At 39.4% G+C, this 18,036-nt stretch overlaps 1 protein-coding gene across 11 annotated transcripts in view; it reads left to right on the plus strand.

Annotated features, from left to right (window-relative positions):
- Ppp1r12b (protein phosphatase 1, regulatory subunit 12B) overlaps window positions 1-18,036 on the plus strand; it is a 231,207-nt gene that overhangs the window by 184,285 nt on the left and 28,886 nt on the right. The window contains exon 1 of one of the 11 annotated variants that reach the window (XM_005375223.2): window positions 1,367-1,468. The exons of the other annotated variants lie outside the window; for them this stretch is intronic. Within the exon in view, the coding sequence (XP_005375280.1) occupies window positions 1,367-1,468 (102 nt within the window). Of the gene's footprint in view, window positions 1-1,366; window positions 1,469-18,036 lie in introns of those variants that run through there. 11 annotated transcript variants of the gene reach the window in all.

Below are 18,036 nucleotides of genomic sequence, written 5' to 3' on the forward strand. Positions count from 1 at the left end.
AAAAAAAAAAAAAAAAAAAAAAAAAAACTCCTTCCTTTTAACTCTTCCTTGTGTGGTGAGTCCTGTAGTCATTCAGTTTTACAGCTGTCTTCCTCTTCATTTCTGACTTTGTGTTCTTTCTCCTCACCTTTATACCCCTTTCTAATCTCGTTCTTTCTGATTATAACCTCTTAGGAGATAAGCTTTATATGTAGAGATTCAGCCAATAAAGTCTGTAACATACAAGGAGCTTCCTTTACAAGGAGTTAAAGTTTCAGATTGCTGGGCGTCCTCGTAGTGCAGCGGGAATGACATCTCATTAAAATTGAACGCAAAAGGCCTGAAGGTACTTTGAATGGTGTTTCTGTCTGGGCTTTGTTACTTAAGAAATCCAGAAGTTGAAAAATCACCATTCTCATACTTAGAGAAGTATTTAGAGAAATCTGCCCTGGACACCGCGATCTACTCTGATGTGGGGGACACTGGAAGGCTGGGGGTGCTCAGTGTGCCCCCTGAAAGCCTCCTTTTTTTCCCAGAAGCTGGCAAGATTTCTTTTCCTTCTACAAGTGGCAACGTGAATTCTGAGTTGAAAGTGAATCTTTGCCCTTGGCTCCTCTCCAGCATTCCTTGCTGAGCGAATAGGGATTTGGAATGTCAGAAAATAGAAGAGGGGAGGGGAAACGATGTGTGCATGACTGTGAGTGTTTATATGTAAAAGCAGCCTTGTCTGGGAGGACTTAGGAAAACTTTACTTCCTCAGACGGCCACCTTCTCATGAACTCTTGGTTCCTTATTTCTATTTTTTGTTTTTTAAATTGTTTAACCTGAATTTATCACAGCAGCTCTAAACCCTTACAGCCCAGTGGAGTCGAGCTAAGGGGAGACAGCATGATTTCCAGAGGATGCATATTTCTTCCCTCTGGATAAAGTGACGGTAGTTGTTCCCAGGCTCGTCTACAGCAGGATCCAGAGTCATCTTTCTTCTGGGATTTAATCTGTTGTCATCAGGAACCTAGATTCAGATTTTATTGAAGAGCAAGCCTCGATGAGAAGTGTCTTTTTGGGAGAATCAAGAACTCAACCTAGCACAAAAGGTGTTGCTCAGCACAATACCCTCTACCATAAACTATCAGTACTGAGCACCTGTGGTTGAAGCTGAATTGAAAATATTAATGGAACACGCCTCTCAGACTCTGTTTACCTGTGGACTATTTCAGAGCTCAAGACTGTAATTTACAGGGTGGCTTTTATTCTTATTTAGTTCTATCCAAAGTCACCCTGCATCCGCTCAAAAGGGGAGAGTCTGTGAGGGTAACCTTCAGGGGCAATTTCCCAGCTTTGTGTGAAGAATACAGAGGTTGAGTGTCTGTCTACAGCCTGAGGAGCCATGTCCTCTGTATACACCCGAAGTAAAGAATTCACTCGGAGTAGGAAATCTCAGTCTGATTCTCCCCCAGCATCTCCTTCCCCGACTGCCAAGACACTCCGAGTAAGCAGCCTTTTTTATTTACATATTTTGTGGTTGTGTCAAAGTTAGGAAATGTATTCATATGTAACTTGGGGGGTTAGATGGAGAGCAAATGCATTTCAGGACATACAGAGTCAGTGAAGGAAAAAATGCAAGTAAAAGTCCTTGTTGGCTGCACTGCAAGAGGTTAGGGTTCGCGATCCTCAATAGCAGCAGACTTAAATGTGTCAGGCTAGTTTCTGTCTTTTAGCTTTTAATTAGTTGTAAACTGCTTGACAGTAAGATTTGAGAGATTTTAATTTCTATATCTCATGGAGCTTTTCTTATTTTCTGTGATTATATTTAGTTGCTGCCTTTCTTGTGTTTTATGGATCAATGCTGTTTCAAGAGCAAAAGCTCCCAAGTGGCTGTCAAATTGTATGCATTAAACTGCAGATATGAGCAAGTTCTGCCTGTGTGTTTATGCATCATGTACATGAGATAGAATATGCCTTTGCCTATTGTGCATGTCTGTGAGTGATAGAAAGACCAGAATGAGCAAGGACTTATGGCCACTTGGAACCTTTTCAGTCACCAGTTACCATTAGGAAATTTTGTGCTTGAAAGCCAAAGAAATAACTCCCAGCCACTGATAACCAGCTGTATGGAGGTGTTTGCGATGTCTGAGACAAGCCATTGGAGACATTTCTCCATTTACTGTAGTGGATATCTCTGCTAGAGTGACTAACATATGGGAATTTGAATGTTACTTAGTGTTTTCCTCTGTAGGATGCTGACAAGCAATGGCACATGAAGAGAAGCGCTGGTGGGCATATTAGGTAGTAGGCAAAGTAGCAGTTCCTTCTTAGGAACTTCTTAGATTTACTGTATCATGTCTGCAGCATTAGAAAAGAAACAGTCATACATTCCTTATTTGGGGAGCTATGGGGAGAAAATCTGCAAGAAACACAAACAGACTGCTTCCCCTGCCCCAGTTATTTTATACCCATTTTCAGTGTCTGTTTCAGAGTATAAATGATGATGTAGTGGAATTCGATATATAGCATATTGGTCTAGGAGCTCATCCAGAGATGTTTAGTTACAGAATACCAAAAGAATGTTGTTTTGAAGCTGTTTCATTCATGAACTGCTTTTGTGAGAGGACCAACATATGGGTTACTGTTACTGCGTTCTGAGAGTTTCTTTAACACACAGGCGAGTACCCTCCTTTTTCCAAGGAGCCTCAGACACGTTATCCCCAGTAGCTAGCTGTTGGGTGTTTTCTGGTGGCTGCCAATTGAGGTCGACAGTGACAGAGTCAGTCGGTTGGTGGTTCCCTTTGCTCCCTCCCCCCTTGTACACCATAGTACCTTTGGGTGTAAAAAGGCCTTTGTTAGTGTTTGTTCACTGTAACCACAGTTCCTGGATCAATGTGTGATACCTGGCAATCATTCAACAAAGTCCTGTTTAGTGACCATTTTCTCCTTTTCTTTTTCTATTTCTTCCTCAGTTAGACACTATTTTCTTCTTGTCGAATGCCTAGCAGGCCACCATCTACCCTTCCTACACTTGTTCCACAATCTTCAATTCCCATCTTTTAGGCAGAGGTCACAGTAAGAAAAAAATTTGAGAATTTAGATTACAGGAAACCAAAACATGGATAACCCTAGTAAGAGACTGCTTCCCAGTTTTAGTGGTCTGTGGCTGTGGATTCCCATAATAGCATCAGTTACTGTAACCAACTTACAGTGTCCAAATGGCTTGAGACTACACTGTAGAGAAAGCTGACTTTAATACACTGTTATATTACTATGTCTTTAATGTGTGCAACAGTGAAAGATAAGCAAAACAAATTTAGAAGCTGTTGACTCTTGAAACTGGTTGTTTGGTTACCAAGCTAAGATTTATCTTGAAACATTTCATTAGCTTAGTTCCTTTCCTCTTATGTCTAAGTAGGGTACCATTCATAAACTGGTTCTGTGGTAGTCTTGTGCTCGTGTGTCTTCTGATGTATCAACAATAAGCAGTAAAGTCTTGACTTAAGCTCAGGTCTTCCTTACTCCCAAACCCATGTTCACCAACAGCACTGGAGCATATATCAAGTAGATTTGAAGGTCAAGGTTAAGGACATGCATGCTGTGAGGCAAAGATGACAGTTAAAAGCATAAGTAATTGTGGAGACACAGGAAACTGAAATTATAAGAAGCAGAAACACTGTCTGTAGACCAAGGGAGGGAAGTGACAGGTCATAACTGAGTCTCCTGTGCCTAGTTTTTCAGTTGCACTCATGCTCTGTGGGACCATGAGCCTCTCACACATTGAGACTTTATGAGCCACACAGTCTTCAGTTCCTCTTATGAGGAAAATGCTTGGATATTCACAGTAAAGATATAAGAAGCCATTGTGTTCATTTTAGAGTTAAAGCCAAACAGCTTTCTCAGTGTCCTCATCCAAACCGCCAGGACATTTATATATGTCACACGTACATACAGTTTTCTGCTAGAGAGCAGACAAAGTTAAAAAGATCCAACATTCTTCAAAACAGAGGATTAAAATTTTGAACAAACATTTAAAAGTTTGTAATTGTTTTAGTGGTATTACAGGGGCCAAATATGAAATGCTTCCATATAAGGAAAATATTCTCAGAGAATTTTTAAATAACGCTATTTACATGAAGAGAATATTTTGGATACCTAGCTCTTCAAAGTATGTTCAAGAAGCAATATGGGCAAACTATACATTTAACAAGTATTATTATTTTTTTGTTTTGTTCTATTTTTTGAGGCAGGGCCTCACTCTGTAGTTCAGGCTGGCCTTGAAGTCTCTATGCAGCCCGTGCTAGCCTTGGACTCATGGTGATCCTCCTGCCTGAGCCTCCTAAATGCGGGAATTACAGGTGTGCGTCATCATGCCCAGCTTACCAGGTATTATTTTTAACTTGAGAAAACAAAAAGCAGGATAATTTTTTGTTTGTTTGTTTTTGTTTTTTTCCTGGTACCAGGAATCGAACTCACAACCTTGCACTTGCCAGGCAGGCACTATGCCGCTGAGCTAAATCCCCAGCCCCAGGATAATTTTTTAGCAATTACAAAACTGAAACTATTTGAGACCAGCCTGGGCAACAAAGTGACTCAAGGCCAGCCTGAACTGTATAGCAAGATCTTGTCTCAAAAAGACGAAAAACAAACAAACAAACAAAAAAACCAAACACCTGAAACTCTCTTATCATGTATGTTTACTTTTAAACTCCTGATGCTTTCATATGGTGCAGTATTTCTGTATTGGGTAAGCTTAAGAGCCTTTTAACAATATAAGAACTAATGCCTGCTGCAGATTGGGTAACCAGTAAACTCCCTATGGAGAAGGTTGCGCACGTCCACACCAGCCAAGATTTGTGTTTACTTTCTGTAGTTTGTATTTCAAAACTAACACTTTTTATTCTGTGAACATAAATTATTTTATTAAACATGGTTTTTAAAAATATTCACCCCTTTTCCTCCACAGGGAAAATGTCCTTTTTGTATCCCCTACACCCTCTCCAGCCCTCACTAAGTGGGGCTGTTGCAAGTGGTATGCTCCTGACTACTGTTTGCTCTTGTGTGGAATAAAGAATAATAACGTAACTTCTTTAACAGCTTCTGTGGCCTTCACGCTAGTTTCGCATCAGTTCCCCATCTCTTTTGCCTCTAGGAGTTTCCTGAGCAACAGATATGTTCATCTCAGATTTGTCACTCAGGAAAAGCAGAACAACTTCCTGATTCCCTCTCATGTCTAATGGGAACCGTACCAGGTAGTCCTTTATGAGACTCTGACGGGTTAACCTTTCTCCTCCCACCATGAAACAATTGCAACATAAAGTGCTCAGTTCATACAAAGTAGTAGAAAAGCCTTTCATGACGGTAATTTTTCAACATTAAAAAAAATTCTGAACTTTACAGAATACACTAAACACTCCTATCTCTTGCCTTTTCATCACTGTGTATAATATAAAATTCTACAATTTAGAAACCAGTCTGAGGGGCTGGGGATTTAGCTCAGCAGCATAATGCCTGCCTGGCAAGCGCAAGGTTGTGAGTTTGATTCCCGGTACCAGAAAAAAAAAAAAAAACAAAAAACAAACAAACAAAAAACCAAGAAACCAATCTGTTCCAGTGATTTAGCATTTTAAATTTACTTCAGGGCATGAGCTGGATAATGCTTAGTCAGTGTTCTCACATTATTTGCTAATTTAAAAATATCTTGCAGTACAGGATATGTGCGAAGAAAATGAATACTAGTAGATGTCCAAAGTGTGATACTTATTTCATATTATGTTGAATACATCTTGAAGTAAATAGATCATCAGGTGAACCATGGGAATCTGTTAAATAGGCAGATTTTCTTTGAATTGATATTTGTGACAATAGGATTTGATGTGCATTTATAAACTAGGATCAGGAGCATTTTCCAGTTGGTCTGGATTGCTTCAGATCTAACACCTCAACAGAAAAAAATTTTGCATCATTTTTCCCACTAGCCATTAATGTATACAAAAGGAATAGCTCATCAACTTGCTTTGTTTTATAACCAGCTCTACAAACTAATCAGTATATTTGATAAATAATTGGATGATAAAAGATGGCAGCTTTTGTGAGAGCTCATCTGTGCAGCAGCTCTGCTTCACAGGCCAGAAGCATTGTGCCTCCTCACCTTCCAGACGTTCTGTGTCGATCAGCATTCTTCATGTGTGCTTTGTGCCCATCTTTGGCATGAAATATTTCTGTAGCATTGCTGTTTTATCCCCTCCATCTGGGGCACTACCAATCTGGAATCCATTTTTCATTCCACTTTATAAATTATTGTCGTAGAATGAGAAACATTTGTCTGGGTGAACAATGCTATTAAGAGTACAATCTGTTAACCATTTTTTTCTGCCTAATTAAAACCACTAGTGTATCTTTTGTTTGGTTGGTTGATTGGTTGAAGTTTTTTTTCTTTAATCCCACCCAAGAGAACTCAGTAAGCAGTAGTTATGCAGCCCAAGGAATCTTTCTAGGCAGGAGTGCTAGGATCTGTGGGAATGAAAGTAGTGTCCTTATTGGAAGCCATTGCATGAGTTCTAAGGAGATACTAGTTAACTCATGTCCTAATAGAGTTACATGAGGTGGCATGTGAATGAAACCTTGGTTTGTTGACCAGAGAAATGTAGTTGTGTTTGTATATGTGTGCACATGCACATGTGTTTGGAGGCAGGGAGGGTGGGTACTGGGAATGAAGGAGTACTCTACCACTGAGCTACGTCAACCTCTTTTTTTTTTTTTATTTTGAGACAGGGTCTTGTTAAATGGCCCAGGTTTCACTAAGTTGAACTTGTGATCCTTGTGTCTTGACTTCCAGAAGTGCTAGGATTATAGGTGGACACCACTGCTCTTGGCTTGAGACTGGAAATTTTGAAGACATTGCTTCCATTTCTACTAGCTATGTCCTGCCCTAATTTTTTGGTTCCATGACAAATAGGTATTAAGCCCACTTGCTCTAGTTTGTTTTGTTAAGATCGATGGGGTCTCACTATGTTACTCAGGCTGGAATGAAACTTGTGTGAGCTCAAGTGATCCTTCTGCCTCAGGCTCTTGAACATCTGGGACTACAGGTGTCTACTACCTGTGCAAACTAATGCCCGTGCAAAACTACCCTATTTTGAATCATCCCACAGCATTCCATGAATATCTGCTATGTAGTATGCCCTATACTGGACACTGATTCATAAATGAAACACAAGTTCCTGCCCTCAAGGAATTGACAGTCTAATTGCAAAGATGAAGATCATAAATTACAACACAAAGAAATGAGTTTTCTAATAAAAACATAGGTACAGAGTGTTTTAGGTGATGAGTCAAGCAGTAAATGTATTATCCTGATGGTCACAGAACGCTAAAAGCTAAGTGGGTGAAGGATGAAATAGTACATTATAAGGGAGAAAATATATATATGGGAAAGTATGGCATTATTTTGTGATATGCATATCAATGTGGTTGGAACACGTATATAAGATATATTTATAAGTACAGTCAGAAATGAGGCTGGAGATTTAGCAGGGTCATTCATGTGGGGCTTACTATACCATTCTCAGAATTTAAAGGGTAATCTTGTGGATAAAAGATTAAAGATTTGAAGTAAAGTTGCTGTGCCCAGAATTGCAGATGAGAGAAATAACTCTCGCAGCTGTGGAAGCTGGTCGATGGAGGGAGGGTTGTTAGGAGGTGGCCAGGTCTGTTGGCCCCTGACTGTAGTATTCCAGACAAGAAATGATAAGCGTCTGAACAAATTTTTCCAGGTAGTATAGAAAAGCATTAAATTGTTTAGAAGACAGAACCGTTAAGACTTGGAGGCTGAAAGAATGAAGACAAGAATGAGCCTGCGGAGGAGAGAATAAATCAAAGTGACTCCAAAATCTCTGGCTTAGGTGACTTGGTAGAAAATGGTCTGACAAACTGAGCTGGCAAACACAGGAGGCAAAAGGAAGTTGAGCAGGAAAATGGTTGCACTTTTGGACAGATTGAATTAGAACTTTCCTAGGTCATTCAGGTGGTGCTGCCTAGAAAGTATAGGTTGATCATCCTTAATCTGAAATCTGAAGTAACGGACATGATGCTGCAAGTGGAAACTTCTAGACCTGATCTCATGTGACAGGTTGCAGTGAAAGTGAAGGCACACTAAAAATATTGTGTAAAATTATCTTCAGGCTACATGTATAAAGTGTATATGAGACAAATGAATTTCCTTGGGTCCTGTTTCCAAGATGTTTCATTATTTATATGTATATATTCAAATACCTGAAACACTTTGGGTTCTCAACATTTTAAATAAGGGATACTCAACCTGCATTTGGTTTGAAGCTCAGGAGAAAATTATGGGCTATTGATACTTATAATTAAAATATGGGAGCAGTGAGCCTCACTAAGGAATAGAAGTAACTGAGGAAAGGGCTAAGAATAAACCATAGGGGATACCAATGCGCAGACAAACAGATGTGCTTCTCCTGGCTCTTTGCTGTCCAGGTATCACTGAAATCATATGCAGGAATAAAGCACGTTCTGTATCTTGTTTCTGTGTTTGAGAGCATTATAGTTAACCTTGTGTTGCGGTAATAAGCTTTGGTTTTCAAAGGATCCAAAAATTTAGGAAGTCAGTTAAGGGTCAACTGGTAACAAGTTTTCGGTTAAGTTCTAGTTTTGTTTTTAGTACATAACCAGATGTGTGATGAGGAATTTTTTTTTTCAAATTTGAAAAAGTTCTGAGACTATTCAGCACTGATTTGGTCTGGTTTTTCCCATCAATCTCACAGTGTTTGGGTGAGTGGACAATTAATTATAAGCAGAAGGCCAAAGGGAAACAGACTTTGTTTTCATCAGCCTTTTGTTCTTTTTCAGCTCTTTGGTTCTGTTCTTGACCTGCTTATTATGCAATGACTGGTGGTTACCCACAGTTGGAGTTTTACTTCTCATTGCAGCATGGCAACTTTCTTTGGTTATATGATGCAGGGAGCTCTTCCAGTGAGATGATGAAAGATACTAAAAGTGTGTCTAGACTTTAACATTTTCGTGGCCCATTATGAAAGCAACATTTTCATATAGGAACTGTATGGGTAATAGCAAGTGGCTATTTTTTAAGTTGTTTGTATGAAAAGTTAAAGATTCTGGATTTTCATTAAGTTGTAAAAATCAATGAAAGTATATTAAATCATTACACATACACACACACACACACACACACACACACACACACACAATTTATGTTGCTTTCCAAAGTCAACTTCACTGGTTGGTTATCTAGGAAGAGTGTATAACAACCCAGACAGTAAAATAATGACTTTAAATGTCTGCAGGCTAGAAAGAGTAACCAGGAATTAGTTACTCTTTTAGTAACTAGGAATTAGTTACTCCAAATAAAATCCTTTACTTGAATGTTAAGGAATTTATTTATGCTTAATTCTGCTTGCAATAACAAGCAGAGAGCCAAAGCCCCGAAAAGGGATGAGAGAACAGAAAAATAAAACTATAGTACCACTAGTAGCTAACATTTATAGAATACTTACTATGTTAATGCTGCACCACACAGCATTACACCATTACATGTCCTATGTAATGCTTCTGATAACTGAGTGCCATGTCCTCCATTTTACTGAGCTCTGAGTAGAAGGTAGGCAGTTATCTAGGCTCACATAACTAGTAAATGTTGCCACCAGCAGCCTGGATCCAGAGCCTCAGTCACACAGAAGATGTGTAACCACTCTAATGAAACCACTGTCTCATTATGAAATAGTTCCTGAATAATTTCCAGTGTCCCAAACTACCAAATCTGTTTGGAAGGAGAGGTAATGCAAACAAAACCTGTTTTAGAAAAGGAAAAATGGTACACAGTAATTTAGGAAGACACAAAAGTAAATCAGTAAAAAGAGAAGTCAAATTTTTACATCATTTTAAAATTGATATAGCTTTCTTATTTTTAAGTATGTATGATATAACTGTTGGCTACTACCTTTGCAAAAGAGAGAAGATCTGCTATGCCCTTGAATATTGTAATTCAGAATCCTTTTCAGTATATCTGTCAATTGTATATAAATTGTTAATCTAAAGCCATTTATAAGTGCTGAAAAACAGATCTTTTAAGTAGTTGTATCATTTCTCTTCTTTATGCTGTTATTTTGTAAATGTATTTTAAACAAATAGTACCAAAATATGCTTTAATGCAGGACATGTTAAATTACAAGTTCTGAATTAGTGGGAACTGAATTATTGAGTTTGAGATGAGGCCTTACTGTGTACCTCCGGCTAGCTTCAAACTCACAATCCTTCTGCCTCAGCCTCCTGAGTGCTGGTATTACAGGCATATGTTACAATGCTGAGATTTTTTTCTCATTTTGAAATAAACTGCAAAAATGTTTTCTCTTCCAAAGGTCTACATTTTAAAATACCTGTTTTGCTCTGGGAGGCAGTGTTTGTCCCCTAAATCCAAAGAATCTTCTGTACCTAATGACTCATGTTTTCTGTGGGGGTATAAAAATAGAAGAAAAAAAAACCTTTGATTATTTGTCTTTCAGAGCAAAGTAGCACTTTAGGATAACTATGGCGCTAGCAAGGCCCCAACTTGTATTAAATTTCTTACAAATCACATGATTCTCACAAGCACCAGCTTCAAACTCCTGGCTGATGTGTACAGTAGGCATTGCCCCAAATCTCTAGTCAGTGTTAGTCTCTCCCTTTCCTAGGTGCTCTTTTTATTTACTGTAAGTACTAGATGGCCTAGCATTTGGTTGCATCCCAACATTCTCTTTCTTGCATTGCTAGCTGTGTTATGAATGTGCTTACCTTTCCTTCCTAATTTTGTAATCAGATTTTATTACTCTAAGAATACCATGGACAAGGCTGAGCACACATAGGTTCTTAAACTAAACACAGGGACTACGTACTGCTGCCCTTTTTAGATTTGAACTCTGTGCTCTTCCTGTTTGGCCATGTGGAAAGATATCAGCAGCCACACAGTAGAGGATCCCCTTTCTGAAATAAAGAGCAATCAGGGCCAGGGATATAGCTCCGTAGCACAAGTGTCTGCCTGGCAAGTGCAAGGTCCTGAGTTCAATTTCTGGTACCCAAAAAAAAAAAAAAAAAAGAGTTTCTAGCCTGAAATAAAGAGCAATCATAGGTTTTCCCAAGGCAATTCAGATTTCTGTTTATTACAATTTGCTAGTACCTATAGCCATAGCTCCAAAATAAATGAGTTAATATTTTAGTTTCTGCGGGGACAGAGAGCTAAGAACAAAGGAAATCCCTGATCTTCTGTGGAACCTACTTAGAAATAAAAAACTTTTGCATTATGTTAATTAGGTGCCAAGTATTTATTTCCTCTGGAAAAGTGAGTTCAAGAGAACCTTACTACCCCTTAGCAAAGGTTTTGGATTCACAGCTTGGTCCAAATAAGTTTTAAATGCCTCTCCAAACAGGCTACTAAACTGACATTCACCACACTAAAAGCTGCACGCCTCCCAGGCTTTGGGTGTGGAAAACCTGCTTCCCGAGGAGATATGAAGGTGGTTGGTAACAGCATCTGTTGCCGAGCCTTGGCAGGGTGGTGGGGTGAAACCTAGAGACTCAATTGGAGAAACAGAAAGAAACTCAAAAGAATGGTGTTCAAGGCCTAAATAGGGACTTTAAAAAAAATTATGACTCTCTTGTATAGAGCATTTCCCAATGACTTTCCTGGGAGGTCGTCAGGCTTCCCTTCTCCTGTGTTTGCTGAGGCCCGCTTTCTATAGTGTTTTGGGTGACCATACACACCACTGTGAACCTGTGAACCTAAGCCATGGGGAAAGCAAAAGTAGGTGAGAGTGTGACCATGTGCCAGAGCCACAAGTTTAGAGCTCCTCGTTCTTGGCATTTTTTTCATATATTGGGTATTTCATGAACAGCTAGGTAGAGTGTGTACCTGAGCCTGCAGGTGTATTTATAGATAATGAGAATTTTTTAATTATACTTAAATATAAAGTAATTTGCCTCAGATATTCTAGGGGAGGTCTTAATATTTCATATATTTTCTTCTGCAGTAAATACATTTTGTGAGTTCAAAAAAAAATCCAGAAATTCTTCAAAAGTTGAGAATATCTGCAAAGAAGAAGTGTAGGCCTACATACAGCAGAAACTAACAGCTGTAAAATTCTAATGTTTAGGTAGTTTGATAGAACAGAAGATTAGTATTTTTATCATATAAGGAACTTGATCATTTTTCTTTTAAAATATAATGAAATGTGCTATAATATGTGAGGTGACATTACTTAATCTCTTCATGCAATATTAAACTACAAGATAGATATGCAAGGCCCTGGGTTCAATCTCAGCACCAAAACAAACAAAAACTTGGTAAGATAGTTATAGTCTGGTGTACGAGGGTTTTCAGAAATTTATGTGTTTGATGTAAGTACTACATTTGAATTTCCTGTTTGTTTTTCTACATTTACTAAGTAGTAGAGACAAATGAATCAAGGAGTATAATATGATGAATATATCTGTGACTTAATAGTTGCTAATTTTTGCTTAAAAATATAATATCTCACACACGTACCCGCTTCCATGGATGTGCACCTTTTTCCCTGCATAAGACAGTGCTTTCAGCACTGCTCTTATTCTCAGCGTGCATAGTCACCCAGTGCAGCTAAGTTCAGATTATTTTTCTTCTTATTTTCAGGATGTTACAGATAAACTAGACTATGTTTTTTGTTCATTTGATTTGGGGGGATAGGGTGGCGGTGGTGGTATTGTTGAAGGAGAATCCTTATGATATTTGGAAATATCTTCCCAAAGACATCCTGGCCTAATCTCAGGACCCTATATTCATAATACGATATCTCTCCCATGATTGTTACGTTATAAGCCACACTTGATAGGGAGGTTTTTCTGGGTGGGCCTGCTCTAATCACATGAGCCTATACAGGCAGGGATCTTTCTTGGCTGATGACAGAAGAGGAAGCAAGAAATTTGAAGTGTAGAAAGGACTCGGTGTGCCATTGCTGGTTTGAGGAGGAAAGAAACTGAGTGAGAAGGCACGTGGGGCCCCTGCAAGCAGTAAGCAGCCACCAGCTGACAGCAGCAAGGCAGCCACAGGAAGTTGGATTCTGTTAACAACCTGAAAGAGCTTGAAAGCAGATTTTTTCCCAAATCCTTCCATGGAGGAGTCCAGTCAGCAGATACGATTCCAGCCAGCTAAGGAACCCAGCGGAGCTGATCAAACATGTGACCTACAAGATTAGAGATAAGTGGGTGTTTTAAAACTATTAAGTTTTGAGGGAATTTATTTTGATAGTAATTAGAAAATTAGTAGAGGGGCTGGGGATTTAGCTCAGTGGCACAGCGCCTGCCTGGCAAGTGCAAGGTCGTGAGTTCGAGTGCTGGTACTGGAAGAAAAACAAAAACAAAACAAAGAAGAAAATTAGTACAGGTAACACTTTGATGATATTAAGGAAATACTAGTTTTTTGGTATGGAATGAAGATAATACAGGCCATATTATCCTGTACTGTCATATCTTTGTATAAACCTTGAAGTTCTTATTCCACCCATTCATGTATTTCCAAATTGTGCAAAATCCCCAAATACGTTACTGGGGATATAGGCTCAGGAAGATCTGCTTCAAAGCTCGAGATTGATAGAACCTCATTATTTCAGTCCTAAGAATCCTATTTGGCTATGGTAGAAGACTAGAAAGCCTTTATCTCTTTTAGATGTATATATGAAGCCAGTGGTATTATTTTGTAATTAACTCAGGTAGTGTTTAGGTGTGTCGGTCCTTGCTGCAGCCTCACTCTATCACTAGCTTCTTCTTCCTCATCGGTCATTAATCTGAGAACTCTGAAGGGCAAGGCTGGTGCTCTGTAGACCATCCAGGAATAGTTCACCTTGTTTCCCCAGGCTCAGTGAGGGCACAAGAACATGACATAAAAGATTCCTTCAGCTTGGTCCCTCTTAGGGGAAATGTAAGTAGGAGACTTTCTCCCATCAATGGGGAGTCAGGCCCCAACTCCAAAGAAACATGAGTTAAACCAGTTTCAGCCTTGGTAGTAGACATGTGACTTGGTCTCATTTCTTTCCCTTGGGCCCAGCTTTCCAGAGCCACAGTTTTATTTTAAACTTAGTAGAAAGAGTTTGGTTTTAATTATGTGCCTTCCTGAACTCCTGATAACTTTTAAGTTAAAAGCTTTTGAGGGGATTTTTCTAAGCCATCCTCTGGTGTTTTGAGGGCCCAACACATTTCACAAATTAAAACCAGCCCTGTTCCTATCCCTTTCTAGGATTGCCATCTGAATTAATGACAGTCTTCACTCTGTTCTTTTATTAGAAACAGACTCAAGCAATGAAATTATTATGGGAGTATTTCAAGAGGTTTGAAAGGAAGGAGCCTGTTTCTTAATTTGGGGACACTTTTAAAACCATATTCTACTCATCTAATCATTCTTTTCGCCTCAACTCTCTGTATTCATGCTGGTTTTTGAACAAGTTGCAGTCTTTTTGCTCCAGGGTCCTATTCACAGTATCTATTGCCCTGACTTGGGCCATCAGAGCTGTGACTGCTTCTCTGAAAAATTTTTATCTAGTTCACACCAGAGAGCACCATCTTAATGGCCATGATTCATTTATCTTCAATAGAAGGTAGATCAACATGATCTTTACAAAAACACTTATAGTAGTTCCTTCCCAATTAGAACATGACATACTGCATTGTGTATTAACCTGCAAATTGTATAGAAGACTGATGCCTTTTCTAAAATACAAAATGTCATCACATGTAGATAAGCTATTCAGACCTGAGGAGCAGACCAAGAGTAAGTGCTCTTTTTTTAAAAAGAGAAAACATGCAGAGAACAGAGGGTGGGAGAACAAGGCCATTCCTAGAACACATGTCAGGAGAACCCACATTCTGAGGCTCCAGAGGATCAGAGAATTGGTCAGGCTGCCTAAGCCTTGTGTTCTGTTCCTTCTTATTTCCTACCCACCAGGCTGACCTTTTAAATCCTCTTCTGTGGGAGAACCTTCAATGTTCATTTCCCTGGCCTGGGTTCTGCGTGCCTCTTCTGATGTCACTTCTTGGCTCATTGTTCCCCAGAGACCACTTGGCCAAACTCCCACTCCATCTTATCTCAGATTTACTCAGTAGTCTCCATGGAGAGCTGGCAGTCACCTCCTAGAATGAGAAGCAGTGTCTGTCTTAGCAACTGAACTTTGCTTAGTTTGAATGATAGGAGGACCAAAATGGAAAATTGAAGTCTCCTGCGCCAATTTAGCCACTCTTCTCACCTAGGAAATTCAGGTTTCTCTCTCCTTAAATCTAACCAATGTTTTTTCATCAAGCCCTTAATTATCTTAGGATATCAGGAAATCAAGAAAACAATAGTTTTAGAAATACTCTATCAGTGAAAATCAGTTAGGAAGTATGATCTAAAAACCCAAGTCACTTTATCAGAACCCGGAGAATTAAATACTAAATCTTGCATACTTTAAAGGTGTTTTACTTTCTATCCTGTAAGAATACTCATTTTAAACTAAAAACTTACAAGAATTTTTTTTTTTTAAGCTGTGAGAATACCATCTTCTTTCTCCAGGTTTCTCCTTTTTTTGAAATAATACTGTTTGTATTCTGGTAACTGCCTTACTCTACTGCATTCAAATCTCACTTATCTCTGAGGCTTTTGGAGGTTTATATGCTGTCCTCTAGTTTGTTGGGTTGGCATTGCTAATGTTAGCCCTTGAAGGCAATTAAAAAAAAAAAAATACAATAAAGCAGGATTCGGTAACTCCAAAAGTCAGGAAAAGGGCTGGGGATTTAGCTCAGCGGCAGAAGCGCCTGCCTGGCAAGCGCAAGGTCGTGAGTTCGGTTCCTGGTACCAGAGAAAAACCAAAAAAAAAAAAAAACCAAACAAACAAAAGTCAGGAAAAGGGCTGGGGATTTAGCTCAGCGGCAGAAGCGCCTGCCTGGCAAGCGCAAGGTCGTGAGTTCGGTTCCTGGTACCAGAGAAAAACCAAAAAAAAAAAAAAACCAAACAAACAAAAGTCAGGAAAAGCTGGAGGCGGGCGTATTTGAGGTAGGGGCAAAAGTTCAAGGGTTAGCTTAGAAACTCTCTTTGCTCTGATACTGGGATCTGTGTGAATTTGAATTGTCCATTGCCTTGTCTGTCAGATCATGCATCACTGTACATTTTTATAAATGGTCATTTTTATGGTTTGTGTCTGGATGTCCCCCCAACACCTCATGAGGTCATAGGGGTAGACTTTTTGGAGGCAGCTTAATCTAGAGTTTGTGATTGGTTCATTGTCTAGTGCTGGGATTGGAGATGTGAGTGCTACACCCACCCTGGGAAGGGTAGTCTGCATACAAAATAAAGGAGGAGCTTTTTAGAAGGGTAGTCTGCATACAAAATAAAAGAGGAGCTATTTAGCTGTCAGTTTGTGGAGGTTTCAGTCCATAATCAGCTGGCTGCAAGTCAGGGTAGCATGGCAGAGGGGCAACCATACATACAGGCACAAAGCAGCAAAAGCAAAAAGGGGCAAAAGGGAGGAGTAAGCCTCTTTCTCTCCCTTATATTGTATGCAGGCTACCTGTCCCAGGGCATGTGCAGCGCTCACGCGGCCAATCCCAGCACTAGACAATAAACCAATCACAAACTTTAGATTCAGTCATCTCGGAAAAGCCCACCCCATGACTGCATGAGGCTTTGTGGGGACATCCAGACACAAACCATAACAGTCACCTAAAAAGAAATTGATAACAAGAAATCTTAACATGCCTACAAAGGACGGCAACAGACTGTGATATATGCTTTTTGTTACTCCTAGTGGGCAGAAATAAGAGTGTCATTCGTCAGCTTCTTAGATGGCTCTCAGAAACCCCTGCAGAAGTCTGTAAGGGCAAGAACTGGTGTGACAGTCACAGATTGCAGCCCCAATAACAGTAACTTGCTCCACATTCTGTCATCTGTGGAAAATTAATCCTCTTGAAAAGTCTAGGGGAATATGCCTTTTTATATCCAGGGATCCCACAGGCTTGCTCTGGTTGCTGCTTAATGGTGCTAACCTATTTTTTAAGCGTTTGCATTTATGTTGACCTCCTCAGTGAAGCTTTACTATACACAGCTGTACTATACAGCTGCATATCTGTCTGAAAACCTTCTTAGGTATAGTAACAGGGCACATTATGCTCCTAGAACATTCTAAATGAAAAGAGTTAATTGCATATCATTCTTATAGGAGAAAATCAACAGAAATGTTAGTACACTTTGATATATTTTATTGCTAAGATTGATGCCTAGTAAAATTCCTAATTTTGCTGTTGTAGAAGGAAAAACAACTTGTTTCTTTACTACAAATACAGCTGCCACAGTCTACACAGCAGAATTTAAAGCTGAACATTTAGTTAAATCTTATCCAGCAAGCATTTACAAAGAAGAAACTGGGAGAAAGAGAGGCATTTTTGAGGGAGGCTACGAGAGAATGTACAAGTCCATCTTTGGACTAAGGTTCAGAATAGTTCTCCCATATGGTTGATGTGTTTAACACGTTCACAACGGAGCCATAATTCTTATGTCTCACTGCCAGGCAGCTCTGAACTACTGGTGGCACAAGCTGCCTGGTGGGACAGTCATGTATGTACCGCTAGCACAAGCCAACTGGAAGATGTTAAAGCTGTTCTGCCCAGAAACAGTGAGAGAAATTAAACAGTCTCCCAAATTATTATTTCATTTGGTTACATGTGAGCTTATTTTCCCTCATCAAAGGTACTAAGGTAACTTACCACTCTAACCAGCATCAATAGCCAGTGTAGTACCTTTAAAACTAGAAAATGAAAAGAAGGAAAGAGAGCTGATATCTTAAGAGTATTTCCCCATAGTTATCACAGTTAATTCTTACCATTGGAGTCAGTGCTAACATCCCCAAGGTCTCCTGTCTAGATAAGGTCAGAGCAGAAATTAGAACTCAGGGCCAGCAAAGGCCATTACACTCAGAAAATTGAACAATCCAGTTCAACTTACTGTATTGAACATCTATTATGTCCCAGCCCTGTGGGCACTAAAGATATAACTGATAGTAAGAT

This window comes from Chinchilla lanigera, unplaced genomic scaffold, assembly GCF_000276665.1.
Source record: "Chinchilla lanigera isolate Chin_1 unplaced genomic scaffold, ChiLan1.0 scaffold00005, whole genome shotgun sequence".
NCBI classification, from domain to species: Eukaryota; Metazoa; Chordata; class Mammalia; order Rodentia; family Chinchillidae; genus Chinchilla; species Chinchilla lanigera.